General features: G+C 38.3%; 1 protein-coding gene across 5 annotated transcripts in view; it reads right to left on the minus strand.

The window, feature by feature from the left end:
- MAST2 (microtubule associated serine/threonine kinase 2) overlaps nt 1–23,198 on the minus strand; it is a 401,769-nt gene that overhangs the window by 42,059 nt on the left and 336,512 nt on the right. For all 5 annotated transcript variants that reach the window (XM_043491345.1, XM_038412329.2, XM_043491346.1 and 2 more), the window contains 5 exons: nt 21,732–21,807; nt 20,015–20,224; nt 8,327–8,428; nt 3,822–3,954; nt 1,065–1,126 (listed from right to left, as the gene is read on the minus strand). In XM_043491345.1, the coding sequence (XP_043347280.1) occupies nt 1,065–1,126; nt 3,822–3,954; nt 8,327–8,428; nt 20,015–20,224; nt 21,732–21,807 (583 nt within the window). The remainder of the gene's footprint in view (nt 1–1,064; nt 1,127–3,821; nt 3,955–8,326; nt 8,429–20,014; nt 20,225–21,731; nt 21,808–23,198) is intronic.

The following is a 23,198-nucleotide window of genomic DNA, read 5'->3' on the forward strand; positions in this document are numbered from 1 at the left end:
GGATAAAGGAGACCTGGATTCAAGTCCCTGCTCTGGACCAGGGATTTGAATCCACATCTCCTGGGGTGCCCTAACTATTAGGCTAGGACACACGTATTCATATACACACACAGATTCCTGACCTGTATTCTTTTGTGACAGGTGGTATGTCTTGGGCAGACTCTGAGAATGCCTATGGGATTAGGCTCTGCTGGTGAGACAGGCAGGGGAAAGTCTAGTTTGAGAATCCTGTTTCAGCACTGCTGAGACTTCAGCCAGGGATCTGAGCAGCTCATTAGCTGGGGGAGCAGCATCAATCCTTAGGTGGCTTTGCACGTGCCTACTGGTGGACACTTAGGCACCTTGAGGACTTGGGCACCTGTGGGGTTAGGTGGCAGCTGAGCAGTGGTTTTAAGGATGTCAATGGCACATAAATGGTGGATTTAGCTGCCTAAGTACCTTGGAGAATCTAGCACATAGGCACTTTTGAAAATTCTACCTCGCATCAACATGTAGTTTGCATCCCTAGGAGCCCAGGAGCTTTCCCTGCCAAAAGCTGGTCTTTCCCTAATACATCTTTTAAATAAATTGTCATTTTTGTTACACAATCAAAGCAAAACCTACAGATCTATGAAGCCTGGAGAGATAAATGACTACATTTTCCCAACAAATCATTAGTATATCCTTGTCTTAGGATCCTAAATTCATTCCCCAAGATTCTTTACCTATGCCAACACATTTCTTTCCTTAGCCCCATTTTTGTTAATGGTTGTAAAAAAACGTTGTCAACCTTCTTGATAATTCCTGTCCATATCCATTTGCCTCTATTAGTTACCCAGTTATCTTTAAATCATTACTTCTTCACAGTATTTATAGAGCTATGTCCAAGTTTCTATAAGCATGCAAGTTAGCTTTTAACAGTATTTTAAAATCATTTACCAAATAAATTTTGTTAAAAATATTCAGTGTGTTATAATATACATTGTATTATAATCTTGTTTTCCTAACAAATCTTTTACCATTGTATTAGATTGTTTCTTTTAGGGAAGAAATAGCTAGACAGAACAAGTATATTGCTTCTTTACCTCCACTGAATCATCCGTCTCTGGAGTGTCTGGACTGTCATAGCTATTCAGCTGGGCCATTTCTGCAAACAACAAAGAACGACTATTTATAATTGTCTCAACATATAATTAATCTGTTTCTTATGGCAAAGAAACAGTATTTTAGAAAGTATTTGTAGATGTCAGAAAAGCACATTTCTTCCTTTCCTGCAAAAATGTTATGCTATTACACAATAGACACCTTTAAAATCTTGCCAGCTGTTTTAGGTAATGCCTCATACAAAGACAACCAATTATCCTTACCTCAGTATTTTGTAGCATTCTAGATATTCCCTACGACAAAGATAAGGAATAAATGCAAATACTATGGTAATGCTTTTAATATTTCTCCAGCAAAATCAGCAATTTGTTAAGGATCAGCAGCATGCGTCCGCACATTTATGTCCATGCAGGTATACTCATTCCATTAGGGTATGGAAATTAGATTTCTAAAAATTTTCTTGTCTCTAGTTGGCCCAATTCTGCAAGGTGTCAAGCACCCGTAAACCATGGGGAAGTTAGTGGGAGTTCAGGATGCTCAGCTCCTTTCAGGAGTTGCTAAGCACTTCACAGGATCAATCCCACATCCAAAAGGCAACAGGTTAGAAGGGTATTGGTATCTAAAAGAAATCTCTAAATGGATACAACAAAATCACTGACATTTCTACAGTTCCATTTCATAGAAAGAAAATGAGGCACCTTGACACCTTTCCACAATTTTTTATGGGAAATAAGTAAATGAAAGGTTCTCTTCCTCCCTGACAGGGATCAACGGAAACGTCACTTTACATCAGATTTCAACAGATACAATTAATTAAGTTGCATTCAGTAACCTCTGGTGAACATTTTCCTAAAGAGCTGTTCATCTGATGTTGCTTGCCAACCTGTCACTCTGTAATTCTGACGAATATTGCAGAAATTAAGGTAAAACTGCTTCCACAAGAGAAAAAGAAAACCAAAGTTCAATTGCTGCTAAATTCTGTGGTAACTTCCAGTCTCTGAGGCAGGTTTTACTGTTGCTGAGCCAAGCATGGAAGCAAAATTTGTGCCAATAAATATCTCAAAAGAGATTAAATGAGATTAACAAAACACGGAGATGAAATATTTAATTGTGCAATAACTCACTGATTTCAAAGTTTAGATTTTCTGAGGCTCTGTGCCCAGGAGCATATTAGAAAGCACATGAATTTTACCATGTAGAACACGGAGGTCTAGAAGGGCTGCCAGACCTGCTCAGCCTCTTCCAGATCACCCTTGAGGAATGGGGCAGGGGGATAGATTAAGAGCATGTGCTGGACAGAGATGGCTGGTCAGGGTGCCCAGAATGTCTGGATCATTTTATTTGTACCCTATTATAATGATAATCCTCAATTAGTAAGGATCCTTGATATTTAACCCAAAAAAGGTACTGTAATTTGACTGACTCTCTCAAACTTTGACAAAACAGATAAATTCTCAAGATCTTTTAAAAATTTGCCAAATCGTTTAATATAACATACAATATTTTAAAAGTCTGTATATGTAAAATATACTGTAAATTATCTCCCTTTACAAAAACAGGTTGCTTGAAACACTGTACAAGTTAACAAAAAAAATTAAATGATTAAATGCCTTTTGGGGACCAGAAGTATAAACTTCTGCATCTAGATCCATGGTTCTCAACCGCGGCCTGCCTGCAGTCCAATCAGCACACAGCTGCGGCCCACGTGACATCTTCAGGGTCACACAAATAGTATATATGTATTGTGTGGATGCGACCTACATAACACAGAGAGAGCTGCATAAGAGACTCACAATGATAAATAGGTTGAGAACCACTGATTTAGATGAACTCTCAAAAGTATAAACTATACCCGTCATATGAATCTATGATAATGATTGACTGACATCACATTTAGCAAACACTCATTCTAAGTATAACTATTAAAAAACCCCAAATGTCTACACTATTCATTGGAGGGTTAACAAATACTTCATACAACATGGCAACACTGTTGCAGTCTGTAGTGCTCTGAGTTACCTAATAAAGGAACAAAACACCTTCCCACTCTCAAACTTGCCCCATTCTCTAACCTCTCTCTCCTGTCTCTCCCACTGCATCCTGTCACCCCTGTGATTATCATGGAGACTGTAGGCTCTTTGGGCAGGAATTGTCTGTACTCTTTTGCCTTTCATAGCAGAGAACATTTTGTCAATTCTATAAAAACGATAATAGTCCTGGCCCCTCATGCAAAGCTTGAGTAAACAAACTTTGCTCCTCGGGGGACCAACACAAATAATAGGATAATAGACTCTTCTCCAACTCCCAAACCTGTCAGTCTGTGTCTGTTAATTCAGTTTCTTCAGTGAAGCAGCATCTGCGGACTCCTGCACTACTCTGTCCAAAATGCAGGGATTGTGGCCAATTGATCCACTCAGAAAATGACCCTGCAACTCCCCTGCACCTATACACAGACTCTATGGCTTTGCAGCATTCATGGTGGGGGGCTTCAGAAGGCCCTCATGAGGTCCCTCTGTGTAGTGGAAATGTGCTGGTTGTGCTGCAAAATGGGCCTTTCTATGGCCATTCCACATCAGTTTAAATTTTGAGAATAGCAATAGAGGATGAGGACAAAAAGGGGCAGGTGAATTAAAGGGAAAAAAGTTCTCATTTAACAGAGCAATGATCAGTGAAGATGGCTCATACTTGATATTTGGAAAGACTTTTAGCCCAAAGAATGCGAAGTAAGAAGTTCTCACCCTCCAGGGGATCCCGGGTAAGGCCCAGCTGGTTGATAATGTAACGAGGAATGTCACATTTAATTCCTTGCCCTTCCTTGGCATGACCTTCGGCAGCTTCTAACAGATGGTAGAACTCTTCAGGATCAAACTCCTAAAGTGAAAGAGGAAGACAAGAGATATGAGTGATTTGATTCCAAAATTAAAAGAGAATTTGTTCTTGTTTTATTTCCCCCAGGAAAGGAGGGGAAAAAACATGGTTATTGTTAAGCTTTAACATCTAGCCTGCTCATATATATCCAAAACTGATTCCAAGGCCCAAGGATGCTGCAAAACACTTACAGTCATAACAAGTATATCAACATGATGCACAGCCTCCTGCTCTAGAAAAACGTAAACCATTACATGTATTCAGAGACTGTGCTGGATGTCCATATCCTCGGATCAGCTGGCTTTGCCAAAGAATAGAGACAACAGAAATGGTAAGAAAACATTTTATAAAACAAAAGTTGACAGTAGGGGATTTATGCAGTAGGGTCATACCACCTCCAATATTTAGCTTGCCCTAAGTTCTTATGTTGTTATAATCCATGATGTACACTATAGAAACAGAAGTTTTGAGGTGAGGACCTATGTGAAATTTTCTGCCATCTCAGCGTGGGAGAAAGATGTATTAAGCCACTCAACAGCAAGCTCCCATCAAACTTAATTAACTGAGCAAAACGTTCTATAAAGGCACTAATCTTACTTCAAACTATGTTGCATGCAGTTACGAATTTCAGTATCACAGAAGATTTCATTTCTGTTTGTCAAACTGCTCTAAACTATTAACCTGTCAGTGGTGACTAGGACCACTTGATAGCTCAGGCAGGATGCACATGCTTCCTAAGACAGTGTTGCTAAAGTACCTTTAACTCTGATCTGCAAACCCCATTGTTTACCAGTGCTGGACTCCTGTGCACAGACTACCAAAGTGTTTTGAACTGAGTAATTGTTGTGTGCAGTGGACCAGTGACTGACATCAAACAGCACAATTTACCTGAAAGAGTCGTTAGCAAGACAGAAGATGACCAAAAAAACAAAAATAAATACAATCATAAAAACCAAGAGAGGAGAGAAAGTGGAGGAGAAAAAGGATACTTTTAAAATGGTAAGCACCTTGGAGCAAGGACCACTTTGTTATATAATCCATTCAGTGATGAGCTCAAAGTCAGCACTCAGCAAATAATAGGCAATATTGCCAAAGGCAGCAATGAGTGAAGGAGGTGAGAAGTGCCTCTGACTTGGCTAAGAAGAAGTCATTAGTGATCTTAGTAAGAGCAGCAGACAGGAATTAGATCAGAGGGAGAGTTGGGGGAGACAAAGTCTACGCACTGTGAGACCCAGACACAGGCAAGTAATAGGAAAAGGCTAGGAGGGCAGGTGGAGTGGGAGGTAGGGAAGGATTTTTTTTTTCCAAGATAAGACTCATTGGGAGAGAGAAAGCAGCCAGTGAATAGATAATAGTTAAAGATAACAGACAAGGAAAGGATGGAGGAAGGAACAGGGAAGAGAGGTGGAATCAATAGAGCTGTACTAATCTTTTTAGTAGAAAGTATTTTTAAGAGATCCTCTAAATGTAGTTTTACATAACCGAATGGAATAGCCTCCTGCAGCAGTGTTCCAGTCTGCAGTATAATACCACTGTCAAAAACCACTGCTAAATTACACATTTTCCCCCCGAGACTGTCTCATTGGTAAACAACACACATTTGAAAAATGTGTCAACTTAAAGTATTCACCTGAGAGCCTGAATTGCTGCCTTCAAAGCCCAAATGCGCAGCCCTTAAATAAATGATATGCATTTTACAATTTGGGAAGTAAGATTTAAACATTAAATAACCAAAATTGTATAAAACAATCAAAACCCTTGATTGTTTTATTCCATTACTCCAATTTCCTCACCTGACCTACATGTTCAGTCATTTCATATTGTATCGAAGAAGCAGGAGTCATATGAGTGGCTGGATATAACCTTTGTTTCAGATGAAACAATTTTAGTACATTTTGTATCATTTAACAGCACATTTGGTCTGATAAAAGCACAGCAAAATTAAAGGTTAAGTTATAAAAATGAGTGAATTCACATGCTCCGAAGTGTAAGAGAAAACTGACAGCCAAACTATTACAATGGAAAGCTGTTAGGATACTCTTGCTCCTATATACAGTATCAGATGGAACGTTAGCACTGATGGCACTGTGGTCAGTAGAACAAGATAAATAACTTTTTAAAAATGGTTAGGTGGATAGAGTGCTTTAAAAAACACAGAGAATACTAAAATAGAGAACTGTACAGTATTTATATACTTTGGGGTCTTGCCACTTTGTTTTCAGGGCTGTCACTACAAGCTTTGGAGTTCATTACTCAAATCTCAGAGACTCTATTGCCTCCACCTGCTCCCACGCTCATCTCAGGAGGACAGGTGCAGCAGCTAGCACAGGAACCTCTTGATACGTTAATTTGCAGCGAGCAGCACATATGATTTAGGAAGGGCTTCCAAGAGGAACATCACTTTACAGAGATGGCATTAAACTTTGGCAAATGCTCTCTTACCCTTCTAAGGTGACATGGGCTATTCTAGTGACATGTATCAATTTCAGTATAAAGCAGGGTAAGCACCACGAAATTCATAGCAATCTATTTCACTTTAGTTTTGGTTTTTCAATCCCAATGTCAACTTGTGTGGAAGATTTTTAAGTAAATTGTTAAAATTAATTAGAGTCACTCAATACAGCAAAATTCCCATGACTGCTTTGAAAATTCATTGAAAGCAGTAAATAACTGCCTTATACTCTCAATTTTATTATTCAAGAAATCTCAGCTAGTTTAAATACAAACATATATTTTGTTGTCATAATTTTCCTCCTTGAAAAGAAAAAATCTTGTGGCACTAAGCTGTCCACCTTTTGAAAAAAGCTTCACACACCTAGCTTGTCTTCCAACAATTCACATACTAAAACTCACTCCTTGTTGGCACAATCTCATTTTAACTTCTGAAAGTTTGCTTCTTACATGAGCTGTGCCACTGCCCATCTCTAAGCACAATCATGCCAGAATTTATCTAGCTGCAGTAATGCTTGAAAAAGAAGCAAGTTTACTCAGCTCTATAGATTCCAAGGCCAGAAGGGCCCATTAGAGCATCTAATCTGACCTCATGTGTAACACAGGGCCAGATAATTTCATCCAGTGACTAGCCCTGTATTGAGCCCAACAACGTGGTTCACTAAAGCATCTCTTCCAGAAAGGCATCCAAGTCTGGATTTGAATGGAGATGGAAAATCCACCACTTCTGGTAGTTTGTTCCAATTGTTAATCACCCTCACTATTAAATATATATGCTTTATTTCTCATTTGAATGTTTTGGCTTCAACTCCACTGATTCTTGTTCTCCATTTCTCTGCTAGATTAAAGAGCCCTTAAATTCCTTGTATTTTCTCTCCACTGAGGTACCCATATACCACAATAAAATCACCTCTTGATCTTTTCGATAAGCTAAACATTGAGCTCCGCAAGTCAGTCATTGAAAGACATTTTCGTGGCTCTTGTCTGCACACTCTCCAATTTTTCAGCATCTCTTTGTTTAATGTTTGAACACAGTATTGTATTTCAGTATCAATCTCGCTCAATGCCAGCTACAGAAATAAATTCACCTCCCCACTCCCCTTTTTGCAAATCCAAGGATCGTATTAGCCCTTTCCCCCACAATATTACACTGGTAGCTCATGTTCAGCTGTCTGTCCACTATGATCCATAAATCCTTTTCAGAGTCACTGCTTTCCAAGACACTGAGTCCCCATTCTGCAGGTACGGCCTGCATTCTTTGTTCCTACTGTCCAGAACTAAGTGTAAAACTATGTCCTCTTACTAGTCTGAGTGGGTAGTTTAGAAAGCAATACATGACTTGCTCTTCAATATATTCAGGCTGTTCTGTACAGAATTTAATCTTGCTTACAAACTCGCTTGGATTGTTCCCATCTGCACACATGTAGTTCCACACTCAGAAAACGTGACAATTTTTTAAAAAATTCAGAGAGCATGTCTAAACAGCAAAGAAAAACCCACGGCTGGCCCATGCCAGTTGACTCGGGCTCACGGGGCTGTTTCATTGCTGTGTAGACTTCTGGGCTTGGGCTCTAGGACCCTGAGGTGGGAGAGAATCCCAGAGCTCAGGCTCCAGCCCAAGCCTGGAAGTCTAAACAATGAAACTGTCCTGAAGTCCTGCAGGGGCCAGCCACAGGTTTTTCTTTGCTGTGTAGACAGATCCTCAGAGTCCAATTCTCATTTACACTAAGGATCCTTTAAGCTGCTCTGGCAATTTATACCCACTTTAAGAGCTCTACACTTCCAGAGAGGCCCTACCTGTCCTTATTTTGGATTTGGACCTATTTTTTTCCAAAAACTTATTTTCCGTGTAAGAAATCATTCTTCTTACTGTCTTGTCTACCCAATCAAAGCATATACACTTTCTTCTGAGGATTGTGCTTACCAGGCACTCAAGCAGTCGAGCCGGGCGTGCAATGATGATCATCAGCTTTTTCACAAGCTGGGTAACAAAAGCTACCTCTGAGCTCTCTGATCGCTCGTGGGCCTGCGGAGAGCAAAACATCACATTATTGTTCAAACAGTGAATCGTCAAACACTAAAGGTAGAGCAATCAGCTTGGTAGCCATAATTCAGCAGTGAAGGCATGACTGAGTCAGGCTAAACAATTAACAGAGCTCATTCTGTGTTGCCAAATCATATACGGCTTTTCCAGTACAACTGATTCCCTTTTTCAAGCAGTGAATATGCTAGAGGCCTTTTTTTTGTTCTGAATTACCTGAAAATCTCCCTTAGCCATGCTGGCTTTTTAATTTAAATGAAGATTTCTGGTCTAACTATTAAATGTTATCACTAGAATGGTTTTCCTTTCCAGGGTGCTGAATTCTAGAGAATGACATATGTTTAAATGTAAGTTTTAAAGTTTACTTCTACAGTTTCGCAGGTATTTCCTACTCATTACCCATGGAAGATCTTAACGTGTATTTCTCGTCCAATTTAATTCTTCTAATTCTGCCAATCAAATTGTTAATACCTGATGTACAGTGCACAGAAGGAGAACATACAAAGGAGAAAGTACATAGAAAATACATTTGCTATTGACAAATCTTATGCCTTTAGGGCAAGAGGTTTTTGCCATTTCACTATAAACTCAATTCTTAGTTTCATCAAGGTTTTCCTTTTCTTTTTATATAAGAAAGAAAGCAACTAAACTAATGCCTAGAAAATATGAAGACAGATTCTGAGAGGTACAAAAAGACCATTTTCCTTCTTGCTTGCTCGGTGCTAGAATGGCTGCAACACAAGATCCAAAGCACATGTAAATAATACTTCCCTATGCAGGTTGATAAGGGACTGCCAGCCTCCAATTCTCTAAAGGTATTCAGGATAAACTGACAAACTACCACTAAGATCTCGTAGACTATACATTCTGCTTTAGCCCAGCCACAGAAATAGAGTCCTGAACCGGCTCCATGACAAACATTACTTCTGAGCTTCTCAGTTGCTTGCAGGCATGATATTTTATCAACAAGGATTCAGGTGGCAAGAAACAGAGGTTCATTTAATAGTGCTCATTAAAACAAAAATAAAAAAAATCCATACATGGTTGAGAAAACAGACAGTGTTCGTAGCCACTAAGGAAGGGTAAAAGCACAGGGAAGCCTGGATTCTGAACTGGAAAACCATAATGTACAATTTCAAAAAGGTATGTTCTCACAATTTCTTACTAAAGCTTTTTCCTTTGGAAAATAAGATATTGCTTAATCTGGAATAGGTTATTGTTGTTTAACAGGTCATGTGATAATACGGTGTTAGAATTTTAACCTAAAACAAAAGGACTTATCTATAGAACTACTGATATGTCAACCAAAGAACACAGGAGATGCTTTGTGGGTATATTACAAATGAAAGTCACAGAGAATAACATTTTGAAACCCATAACTACTTGACAGATTTTTAATGGAATGTATTTCAAAGCTAATTACTAAATAGTAAACAGACAATTATCTAACTGGGGATGCTTAGTATTCTCTCTTCTGTGCCCCACAATACGACATCCAGTTAAAGTAATGAGACAAGGCATGAATTTTGGATAAAATTTCAGTGTCTTCATATTCAAAAGGATTTTTATAGATCATCAAAGGTTATCTATATTTAAACAACTAAAACATTAACCACAGTGTATTATTTCTGATACAAGAACCATGCAAATGGAATGTCAATTTACTTCCAGATAATGTAAATTATGTAGAAAAACCTATTTCCTTTTGCATCTATATTTATATTGTCAAAGGCAATTTATTATTATAAATCAAGTTGTATTGTTTTCATTCTTTCTAATTCACTAAGACAACACAGATAAAATATTCTTAAATATATAACTGATTTAATCAGGTGTTCTGTTCTGAAAATGAAACACTAACTCATGTCTGTCAAATGATAAAGAAAGGCTAAAAAAAGATTGAGAACTACAGGATTACAAAAATCAAACACAACTTGTAACAGCCACTCAGCCATAATCTCTGCACAGCGCTGTTGTTCCAAGATCCTCAGTAAAATTGCTTCTTCTTGTTTCCTTCTCTCACAGGATAGTCCAGACATCTCTACAGATGTCTTGTTTATAATCTGCTCCAGTTACAGTATCTCAAAATCACAGGCTTATATACCAAACAACTGCCTGCTTCTACCATGCGCCTTGGTATGATGCATGCCATCTAATTAGCAGTTCTCAATGACGACATGCTTGTCTGAAGGTTGCTGGTGTCATTTCAGGGATTTTGTATTGTTTTTCCTGAGGGGAGGGGAGGGGAGTGTAGGGGTTAGGGGTGGAGGCTGATGCCATTCCTGTACACACCAAGCCATTTCCAGTGACATATGTATAGGGGGTAGCCATGGGTAATTTACGAAGTGATTCCCTTATCTGAAAGACCCATCCGTCACTAACTGTAGCCACTGAGGCATGAAATTAAAATCACCGTCCTCCCCTGGGGTTCAGCAGGACCAATGACTGGAATATGCAAGTCACAACACTGTAATTGAGCTAATATACTGATACAAACCAAAAGAACAGAGCTACAGTGCCAAGAACCAATACATTTCACTTATGCATTTATTAAGAAAGCAATTGCAATTTTCAAGTGGGCAACATAAAATCAGCATAATATAATCCTAATAAGGCCCCTTTTTCTTTGTTTCATTTACAGATACACCTGTATATCCCTCATCTTTCTTACCATCAGAAAATCTGACTAATTGTGTAAATATACAATATTGCCGATTCAACTCATTTTGCCTGGTCAATCATTGTGTCAGCACAGTAACTGACTAATCTTTTGTTCTGAACTCTGTTTCTATTTTGTTTCATGAAATCAATACTACGGATCCATATAAGAAGGCTTTTCCTTTATTTTCTAATATTCTAACTTCAAACTTTAAGCTTCTCATGAAAGTTATGCCTAAAAAATTCTTTTGAATTCATGCCTACTTCAGGAAGTCCACCTGATAAAGCCAATTATTTAATAAACCAAATACTTCTTGGCTAAAATATGACACTTTATACTTTCATACAAGGGAATTAATCTTATTTGCCATGGTAACATTTTGGTATTTTATAACAAGAACTGGGATTTAAGTGCCTCTAAGTTTTCTGTCTTGCTATATCCACGTCAGCTATGTCTAAATATTTGACTCTTTATATTGTACTTACTCTTTGTTTTATGATGAAGTTTTTATACAATTTGAACCATCCTTAATATGCAAAATTTTCATTAAAGTTTAATATTTCTTTTCCCTGTGACTTTGAATTTCAGCTTTGAAAAAAATCTGATTATGCAGGGTTTTGTTTTAAATGTACTTTATCCTTTAGCAAAATTTGTTCTTCGAAAGGAAGAATATTTTAAACTACATACCATCCACACTTCCATTCCTGTCATTCACTGACCTTTTGCAGACTAATTTCCTTGTTCTGTGACAGGCATTTGGAAGGTTCCCTGATGCTGCTATAGTTTATGCAAATACTATAGATAAACAAAAAGAAAAGGAATACTGGTGGCACCTTAGAGACTAACAAATTTATTAGAGCATAAGCTTTCGTGAGCTACAGCTCACTTCATCGGATGCATTTGTAGCTCACGAAAGCTTATGCTCTAATAAATTTGTTAGTCTCTAAGGTGCCACCAGTACTCCTTTTCTTTTTGCGAATACAGACTAACACGGCTGCTACTCTGAAACCTATAAACAAACAATGGACTATATTGCATAGACTGTTCCATGCTGCAGCAATGAGTGCAATTTATAATAGTCTTCATTGTATCTATTTTTTTATATAGTGCTATAAATGTGCATAGCATCTTACAAACTAACCAAAGGTGAGTACCCTGCTCCCAAGAGCTCACCATCTTTCATCGTAACCTATGTCTTAAAGTATTCTCACATGTTAGTAACTCAATTCTGTCTCTGAAAGAAATCTCATTGACATGTCTTTGCATTTAATCTGAAATATCCTGAATGTGTCCTTTCACAGTTTGGGATGCATCTAAGGGAGAATGTAAAAGAAAAGGTAGGGAAGAAAGGGATTCATACTCATTCAAAAAGCAATGAAAAAGACGACACAGGAGTGAGAGGAGAAAGTAAAGCAAGAGGAAGAGAGATGGAAAGAAAAGTGTCTGGTGTTCCCTCAGCTTCTCTCTAACCTCTTTGTCCTCTCCCTCTATTCCCTTTCAGTTCTTTCCCTCCTAAAGATGCCTCTTGATTCAGGTTTATGCCTGAGGTCTTGAAAGGGATAACCTCAAGAAAGAGGTCCTTGGTGACACGTCATCAGAACCAGCATGCATTCTTGCAAACAGTCAACCTCCAGGCAGTATTATTATTCTTATTTATTATTTTTTTATTGTGCTAGCACCGAGGGAACCAATCTTATCTCGCCCTGTTATTCTCCTCATTTCTCCTTTAGGCAATGGGTGGGCTAGAGCCAATTTAATAAAATCAATTAAAATTAAGAAGAATCGACTTGCCCATTCCACCCCGACCCTGCGGAAGAAGCTAAAGGAGAGGGGGAAGGGCAGCTCCTGACCGTCAATTACTGACCGCCACTCTCTCCTCCCAGGGCAGGGTTGACTCCCCAGATCTGAGGGTGACCATGAAGGTGGGGAGAGGAAAAGGCCAGTCTCATTTCATTTCACCCAGCCCCAAATTTTGACAGTACAACAAAGGGATGCTCCACTAGGGAGGAGAAAAGCTGTATGTGGGAGAATTCGAAGCCCAGGTGGGCAGCGTCTAGAGACAGCAAAGCCAGTTATAATTCTTCTTGCTGCTCCTTGAAATCTGAGGTATTGTGGGGGTGTGTGCTTGCCCCAAACATGATCTATGTCTGCCAATCTATCACTTTGTGGAGACAGGGGCATGGGGTGTCTGCTTCCTTTCTCCAAGATGAGGGTGGGTTTTTTTGTTTGTTTGTTTGCTGGAGGGGAGGAGAGTTTGCCCATTCTTTCTCTCTACTCTTCTTTTTACCAAACTACGTCAGAATTATGCAGGTGGGGGATGCTGGATCATGACCCTCATGCCCAGCTGACTGCAGGAGCTGCTGCCTTCCATTTACTCCCCAGTGCTGTTGCTAGAAGGGAACCCTAGGAATGTCCTCTCAGATGTTATAGCAAAGGATAGGTCTTATTTCCATAAGAGAAAAGACACTCACAATAGGGATTTTAAATTGACCATTAAAAAAACCCTCTAAATATAAAAAATAGTCTCATTCAATCAGAGAAGGCAGAGATGGAAAGAACCCATTACATCATTCAATTCCTCTCCCTGATAATGCTGGGTTGGTCTCCACTGAACATTTTCAAGTGTATTTGTTGGATCTAGACTTAAAAGACCCAACTAATGGAGCTTCTCCACTTTCCTTGGGAGATTATGCTGCATTCCAGATATCCTAGCCCAGCAGCAGGCCACCAGAAATAGTACTTTGATGGTCAATGAAGAGATACCATTTTAAATGGCTTAAAAACTAGGCCTAGTGAGAGCATACAAGAGGTTTGATATTTGGTTTCAATTATCAACTGGCAATTTTAAAATCAAGACTGGATGTTTTTCTAAAAGATCTGCTCTAGGAATTATTTTGGGGAAGGTCTGTGTCCTGTGTTATATGACAGATCAGAGTACATGATCACAATGATCCCTTCTGGCCTTGGAATCTATTAACTTCCTTGTGACATCTATTTATATCTGACTGAACTCTTTTCAGAGTAGCAGCCGTGTTAGTCTGTATTCGTAAAAAGAAAAGGAGTACTTGTGGCACCTTAGAGACTAAAATTTATTTGAGCATAAGCTTTCGTGAGCTATAGATGCATCGGATGAAGTGAGCTGTAGCTCACGAAAGCTTCTGCTCAAATAAATTTGTTAGTCTCTAAGGTGCCACAGGTACTCCTTTTCTTTTTGACTGAACTCTGAGTGGCATGTTGTCGATATCGCTGCAGAATACTACCATTGCTAAAGGATTGATAAGCTATGGCATTAATTCCCAAGTCCAGTCCACTGTTTGAGTACTACAGGGTCTCTCTTGCCAAGAAAAGTGTAGGATTGATATTTGGTTTAATGTATCAGACAGCAAAGGTTTCTATATGCTCACATAGGGTCCTGGTCTATGATTGGCTCTCTTAGTGCTACCACAGTAAAATTAAGAGGAGGAGGAGGAAGTGCTGGCAGTGGCGGTAGTAGTAGTACTTCTTCATGGAGGTTGACTGTTGAAAGAATCCATCCTGGTTATGATGACTTGTCGCCAAGGACCTCTCTCTTGAGGTTATCCCTTTCAAGAGCTAAAGCATAAACCTGAACCAAGATGCATCTTTAGGAATAACAAGTCCCTGATTCAGAAATCACTGCTATTAGGAAGTGAAATAATGCATCCATTGACAAGTTCACCAGCTCTGGGATACCAACAGAACCTCAGCCACTCTGCAGTCATCATGATACAATTCCTTGAGGACCTGGTAATCATAGAATCGTAGGACTGGAAGGGATCTTGAAAGGTCATCTAGTCCAGTCTAACCTGCTCAATGATGGAGATTCCACAATCTCCCTAGGCAATTTATTCCAGTGCTTAACCACCCTGACAGTTAGGAAGTTTTTCCTAATGTCCAACCTAAACTTCCCTTCCTGCAATTTAAGTCCATTACTTCTTGTCCTATCCTCAGAGGTTAAGAAGAACATTTTTTTCCTCCCTCTTCCTTGTAACAACCTTTTATGTACTTGAAAACTTATGTCCCTTCTCAGTCTTCTCTTCTCCAGACTAAACTAACCCAATTTTTTCAGTCTTCCCTCATAGGTCAGGCTTTCTAGACCTTTAATCATTTTGTAGCTCTTTTCTGGACTTTCTCCAATTTGTCCCCATCTTTCCTGAAATGTGGCATCCAGAACTAGACACAATACTCCAGTTGAGGCCTAATCAGCACAGAGTAGAGCAGAAGAATTACTTCTTGTGTCTTGCTTACAAAACTCCCATTATACATCCCAGAATTATGTTTGCTTTTCTTGCAACAGTGCTATACTTTTGACTCATATTTAGCTTGTGGTTCACTATGATCCCCAGATCCCTTTCCGCAGTACTCCTTCCTAGGTAGCTATTTCCCATTTTGTATGTGTGCAACTGATTGTTCCTTCCAAAGTGGAGTACTTTGCATTTGTCCTTATTCAATTTCATCCTATTTACTTCGCACCATTTCTCCAGTTTGTCCAGATCATTTTGAATTTTAATCCTGTCCTCCAAAGCACTTGCAACTCCTCCCCATTTGGTATCATTCGTAAACTTAATAAGTGTACTCTCTATATCATTATCTAAATCATTGATGAAGATATTGAACAGAATTGGACCCAGAACTGTTCCCAACTCGATACACCCTTCCAGCTTGACTGTGAACCACTGATAACTAGACTCTGTGAATGATTTTCCAACCAATTATGCACCCACCTTATAGTAGCTTCATCTAGGCCAGTGGTTTTCAAACTGTGGCCTATGGGCCGCTTGCGGACCAATCAGCACACAGCTGTGGCCCATGTGACATCCTCAAGGCCGAACAAGTAGTATTGGATGCGGCCCACAATGGTAAATAGGTTGAGAACCACTGTTCTAGGCTATATTTCTTTAGTTTGTTTATGAGGAGGTCATGCGAGACAGTATCAAAAGCCTTACTAAAGTTAAGATATACCACATCTACCGCTTCCCCCCATCCACAAGGCTTGTTATTCTGTCAAAGAAAGCGATTAGGTTGGTTTTACATAGAATCATAGACTATCAGGGTTGGAAGGGACCTCAGGAGGTCATCTCATCCAACCCGCTGCTCAAAGCAGAACCAATCCCCAACGAAATCATCCCAGCCAGAGCTTTGTCAAGCCTGACCTTAAAAACCTCAAAGGAAGGAGGTTCCACCACCTCCCTAGGTAATGCATTCGAGTACTTCCAGGGTTCTTGACAAATCCCTATTGACTGTTACTTATCTCATTATCTTCTAGGTGTCTCCAAATTGATTGCTTAATGATGTGCTCCATTATCTTTCCAGGTACCGAAGTTACATAGACTCATCTGTAATTCTCTGGGTTGTCCTTATTTCCCTTTTTATAGATGGGCACTATATTTGCCCTTTTCCAGTCCTCTGGAATCCTTCCTGCCTTCCATGACTTTTCGAACATAATCACTAATGACACAGATATCTCCTGAGTCTGCTCCTTGAGTAGTTTAGGATGTATTTCATTAGGTGACTTGAAGACATCTAACTTGTCTAAGTAATTTTTAAGTTGTTCTTTCTGTATTTTAGCCTCTGATCCTACCTCATTTTCACTGGCATTCACTATGTTAGATGTTCAGTTGCTACTAACCTTTTTGGTAAAAACTGAAACAAAAAAGTCATTTAGCACTTCTGCCATTTCCACATTTTCTGTTATTATTTTCCACCCCACTCACTGAATAATGGGCCTAACTTGTTCTTGGTCTTCCTCTTGCTTCTAATGTATTTGTGGAATGTTTTCTTGTTACCCTTTATGTCTATAGCTATTTAATCTCGTTTTGTGCCTTGGCCTTTCTAATTTTGTCTCTACATACTTGTGTTTATTTATCTATATTCAGCCTTTGTAATTTGACCTAGTTTCCACTTTTTTGTAGGACTCTTTTTGAGTTTCAGATCACTGAAGATCTCTTGGTTAAGCCACAGTGGTCTTTTGCAATACTTCCTATCTTTTCTACGCATTGGGAATGTTTGCTCTTGTGTCCTTAATAATGTGTCTCTGAAAAACTGCTAACTCTCTTAAACTGTTTTCCCCCTTAGGCTTGCTTCCCCTGGGATCTTACCTACCTTCTGGAACACCCTGCTTATAAGAGGACAGGTGTGGAAATATATATGACATGATAAAGTTCTGCTCTACTGAGTGTGGTGTCTGCACTTAGCTGTGGATTTACTTACAGCTTAGCTGTGGATTTACCCACCAGAGACAGCTGAAACTGAAACTGAGTTCCCATTTTCTTGTGTATATCTTTTGCCTGTTAATTCATTTGCCTCATCGCTTAGGTCTTGAGCTATGCGAGTGGTTGATAGATTTTTTTCTACAGAAGACATCAGTAGGTGAAACTCTTCAGTGACATCTTTGCTTCTTGTGCCTCCTTGTCAGCTGCTCTAAAGAGCTATGGTTGCATTGTCTAACTGGACCCACACTGAGGTGTTGCTTAGCTTGCACTGGAAGCTTGAGCTGCTCACATTTCTAGTCTAGTCTAATTTTCACATTTCCTTTTAAAGACCATCACTCCTGGACAATTTCTTTGGTGAGATACAACCCCTCCATTCCTACAGACTGGAATCTCTGGTCAGCTTTTTCCACTGTGGGTTATCAGGTCTTGTCATTCTGACACCGCCTGAGGGGCAGCCTGACAGAGGGATATAGCAACAAAAGTTTCTGTAAGTCCACCAATTCTAGACTCATTCAGATGCACATGAAGGGCTAAAGAGCTCATGTGAAAGTGTGCTCATCTGATCATATCCAGGACTCTGTGTGATGGAGCCAATAGCTTGCAAACAATACGACACCAAGACTAGCTGTGATTGTAGTAAAGCCTGTATTTGCTATTGAAATTTGTGATACTTGCCCTGGAACATAAAGACACATCCTACTTTTGTGCTGAACTAAACTTCCAAACACATAAGCATCTCAGATGGTGTCTGGGAACTCTTTTCATGACAATCCAGCCACATAGCTCTAGGAAGGAGAACTCACTGGCAATGGCATTCCTGCACAGTATTTAATAACTAGTTTTCACTATCACTTTCACGAATGCTACAAATTCACTTACCAATAAATAATTAAAACACTCCTCTGCTCTGCTAAGTCCTCAGGAAAAAAAAAAAGGTTAACTGTTGTTACTTGCAAATGTCACATGGTTATCTTTGAGGGCTTTACCACCAATGCACTTCCTAGTAATTAATTCATACACTTAAGAGAAGAAACATTAACTGAAAAAAGTATGAGTTAGATCAAACTGTGTAAGCAAAATACAAGATAAACAACAGGATATTTAAGATCACTATAAAAATCAACAAACCACTGAAATATTATGTTCATAGTAATTAGTTCTAACATATATAAGTGACATTTTAAAAAACATCACAGATACCATCACCAGGCATCCCCTTAGACTCTTGTGTTGTCAGAACTCTCCTCTTTGTAATGGAAGATCTTTATTTAGACAAACTTAAGTTTTCTCTCCCAAGTAATTACAACACATATCAAGAGGAACTGTGTCTTCAAAAGGAAGTTGCTAATATGAGTAACGGTTCCTAGTATTTTGCACAGCTTTTTAATCTTGGGGAAAAAAAGAAAAAACGAGGAGTACTTGTGGCACTTTAGAGATTAACAAATTTATGGGTGCATCCGATGAAGTGGGTTTTAGCCCACAAAAACTTATGCCCAAATAAATTTGTTAGTCTCTAAGGTGCCACAAGTACTCCTTTTTTTGTTGTTGTTTTTTTTTCCGCTGATACAAACTAATACGGCTACCACTCTGAAACCTTTTTAATCTTGATCACCATTTTCTCATGTACAGTTCTATTACCTGGAAAGAACGGCAACAGTATACAAATTGCTAAAATTCACACCATGGGATCTGCAAAATGCTAAGGGAAATATCTATACAGCTCCACAGAACATATACAAACCCCAGCATAGAGAATAAACTAATTTTATTTCAACTAACTTAGCTCATCTCTCCCTTCCATATATCACTTAGCAATACCTGTGATCTTCCAAGATATGGAGACTATAGGCATCACTACCTCCATAATATTCCAGCTCAACTGCTCCCTAACCAAGAAGCAAGAGTTAGTAAATTGTTCCCAAGCCAAAACCTATACTGTGGTAACTAATAGACCTATCGACAAACCCATCACGACAGCTGTGCCATATTCTTTTGACCCTTATAATTTGTTCTCTCCATCAAAATGCATCAGCAAAATTCCAGTCCAGCTTACACAGAGGTAAAACAGGCATTTGCACTGACATACAAACATTAACTTCTAGGGATAGTTTTATCAAATATTTCTCTTATTTTATAGAAACAGTGATTTTGTTTGAATAGTTGAAGTGCAATAAACATTTATTAAAGTTTGCGTCATCCTGTGTTTTTGTTAATACTTTGAATGCTACAAAATACATTGCAGAACTAAAAAAACAAATGAATAAAGTTCAACTTTAGATAATCCTTTATGAAAAAATATTTATAGCAACACTATAAACTATGATGTTTTTATTCCTTCAAGGCATTATCCTCATTAATAAGTCATTCGGATTCTTAAAGTACATGAAAGTAAAGCAATTTCTTTTACCTGGTTGAGCCCAATTTTCACTAAAGGGGGAAGTCTCCGCCAACTCATTCATGCACATTTCTTGATTTTTATAAAATTGGAGTACAGGGATCAAATGACTTGCCCAAATATACATGGTACGTCAGTGGCAGACTCTGATGTTAACACTTGTCTCCTAACTCTGCACCTGGTGTCCTACCGATTGAAACATACTTGCTCTCCCAAAATTCAAGGTTTTATTTATGGTTAAAGGTTTAATCAAAGCAACATATTATATATTTTCTGAGCCCACTTACATCCTGTAGGAGTTTCTCCAAGTTCTCCTGCAGCTCATAAAAGTACCGGGAAGTAATAAGTCCTTCGCGTGATTTATCCAGGCAGTCTCTGGACAGCTCAATAACCTGATGATAAATGAAGCTTAGGACCCCATCTGCTAATTGCAGCTCGTTCTCTGGAGCATTAGAAGCAATAAACTCAGCCAGCCGTTCCTCCATCTGTGCCGTGGCCTAAAAGCAAAGAATAAAAAGAAGACAAACTTATTTGAATTTTGCTATCCTGACATGTAAATGTGAAGAGACAGGATGCAAACTGATGTACTTTTTCATTGCCAAAAAGTATGACTGTTCAAGGAAGCTCAGTGATATTAGAATTCACAGAAAAAAATACTACAAACTAAATGTTCTGGTTGTAATGACATGTAAATTAACTTAAACATAATTAGAATCATGTAGTAAAAAATCCAAGTTTTTGAAAGTCAGAACATTCAGTGTTAAGGATCCATAAAACCTCAACTCTGATTCTGTATCCCTGTGCCGTGCTTACAGAATGGGAATCCTAATATTAAATTTATTACACACAGTTTTAGAAACTTTTCATATCATTGACTAAAAATTAAAATGGCAATTAAAGCACCAAATGTCAGAGACACTCATAATGTGACAGTGTTTACAATAAAAAAAAATATCCACCAATGATAGCTGTAGGATAGGCAAGATACAGTTTTTACTTTTACCATTATGTGCATGTAAGTCCTGTCTCTGCTGCATCATCTATCATTGGGGCAGCTGCAATAGCAGAGACTTGAAGTCCCAAGTTTCCTAGACTCCACACAGCTTATAACAATGGCTCCATTCATCTCAATGAGGTGTTAACTTTGAAATCAGATTATGCAAATTTCAGTTTAACCATTGTTAATCTATTTCACTGCTGATCATTTTAATATTCAAGTAATGTGATTATCTCAAAATCTAAACTACCTTCCACTGCTTTCCACATGCCAAAAGGCCCAACTGTCACCTACACAACAGCCCAAACCTCCAGTTTATCCTGTGAAGTTTCCAAAATACAATTCTGCATTTTCAATATAAAATTCTGTAACATATTAAAAATGAGAAAGTTTTTATCAGTGTAAAATAAACCGAATTAAATTATAAAGGGAGTACTAAGGATTGTATTATTTATTTTCACATATAATTAATTTTTAAAATGTATTTGAAACTGCTGCAGAGTTTCCAGCTCCCAGCAATGGAGTGTCACAGAATGCAAGGGTCCTGAAGAATAATTTAGGTCAAGATTGCTGCAGAGTACACAGGGACCCTGACCATAATCAACTGCGATGTAACAAAACAAAGGTGATTACTTTAAATCAGGATTAAGCAGTGGGCGAAAGAGCTCTTAGCAAAAAAGTTCCTATCTTCATGCACATTCCTTGTAATTATAAATAGGGAAAGGGAAGAGGAATTCAGGAAATAGGAAACATACATAGCAATCACTCACCAGGAATCTTTTTAAAGTTTTCCATCAGCCGTCCTCAATATTAATTCTGTTTTCTCAATTGTGAGATTAAAGGGAAAAACTGAGGATGAGCATGTCTGCAAAGTCTGAACAAACTACACTGCTTAGAAACTATATATAAGCAATTGGATCTTTCTTAAGTAAGTGCTTATGAATTAATTCTAAATGGTGTTGCTTAATACTTTCACTGAATAAATTGTTCAATACATTGATCCTTACCTTCGGAAACCTTTCTTTGTACACATGATTCATCATTACTATTTCACTGTCAAAGGAAATCGGGGAACGACCAGGACTGAAGAGAAAAAAATATATTCATAATTCATAAGCTTTACATTGATAGTAAAAAAAAAAAAAAAAAAAAACCCAAACAGCCATTGTCAGTGTGCTGCTTAGATCAGATATGGCCATCATGGCCTTGTCTTCCCTACAAAAAAAAGGAATGGTCTTAACTCAGGTTAAAATCCTCCTGAAGAGAAGGCAATTTGTAGTTTTCATAAGAGTTAGCAAGTCGAAAACTACAAACTGCCTTGTCTTCACTAGAAGTTTAACATCAATTAAGAATACAATTTTTTTTCAAAGTGAAGACATCATCAAATATATTGACATTTAAAACTGATGCATAGGTTTATAAATCCAATTTTAACTGCTGTACTGTTCCCAGTGGTCTGGTCCTCCATATTTCCCACATTACCACACATTTTCATTTAGCCTTCCCTGGCAACATTCAGAGACCCTGAAGGAGGAGAGATTAGTTCCCTCCAGAGTCTGCAATGTTAAAAGGGGACACTGTAAAGTGAAGCAAGACACTAGGAGTTACAACGTTATTCACACCAAATTATATATTTATTTTTATTACCACCACTCGGTGCACACATCACACAATAATATGCATTACACTTTCACAATTAGCAAGCTTCTTGAAGACACTGAAAAATAGGACACTAAATCCAGAAGGAAGCTAAGTCTGTATTACAGCTTGGTTACATTCAAAAGATTAGTTGCATCTCATTTCATCACATCTGATGTTGGTGTGTAATGCTGTGACTCACTGCATGGTTAAGAAGAGCCAAAGGCTGAATGAGGTAATGCAGATACAAATTAATTACACACTCAGTTACCTGATTGCCTGCAGCATGCTACGGCTTCATTTTTCTGATTTCATTGTTTTTATTTTCTAAATAAACTGACTTCCATTATACTTCCCTTGACTTCCATGCACATCACATGGTTATTTGTTTTTATGATTTTAAGAGTATACATCTTGCTAAATATATATTCTCTATGTTAAAAGATACAATTGTTTCTCTCCTGAATCAACCCAAACAGATCATTTAAAAGTTTCTTATGATGGGTGAAATGTCTCTGTCTGAAAGGAACAAATGTATCTTAAACCCTGCATTTTTTTAGAGCTACTACCCTGTAGCAAAGCTATTTAAAGGCAAAAACATTGTCCTGGGAACAGCATGTTTACAATGCAACATAGGAAATGTTACTCTCAACTCATGGAAGGAAGCAAGAACAATCTCTTACTTTTGAGACACTTCCATCAAAGTGGCATGAATTACACTGTGTCCTGCTTTTATTAAGGTATGACACTTGTTACTGAGTAAATATACTTCAGACCAAATCAACTGCCAGAGAACAGTTATTTTAGAGAGGAAAATAAAAAAAGATTGGGACATT

The sequence above is a fragment of the Dermochelys coriacea genome, chromosome 8 (genome assembly GCF_009764565.3).
Source record: "Dermochelys coriacea isolate rDerCor1 chromosome 8, rDerCor1.pri.v4, whole genome shotgun sequence".
Classification (NCBI taxonomy): domain Eukaryota; kingdom Metazoa; phylum Chordata; order Testudines; family Dermochelyidae; genus Dermochelys; species Dermochelys coriacea.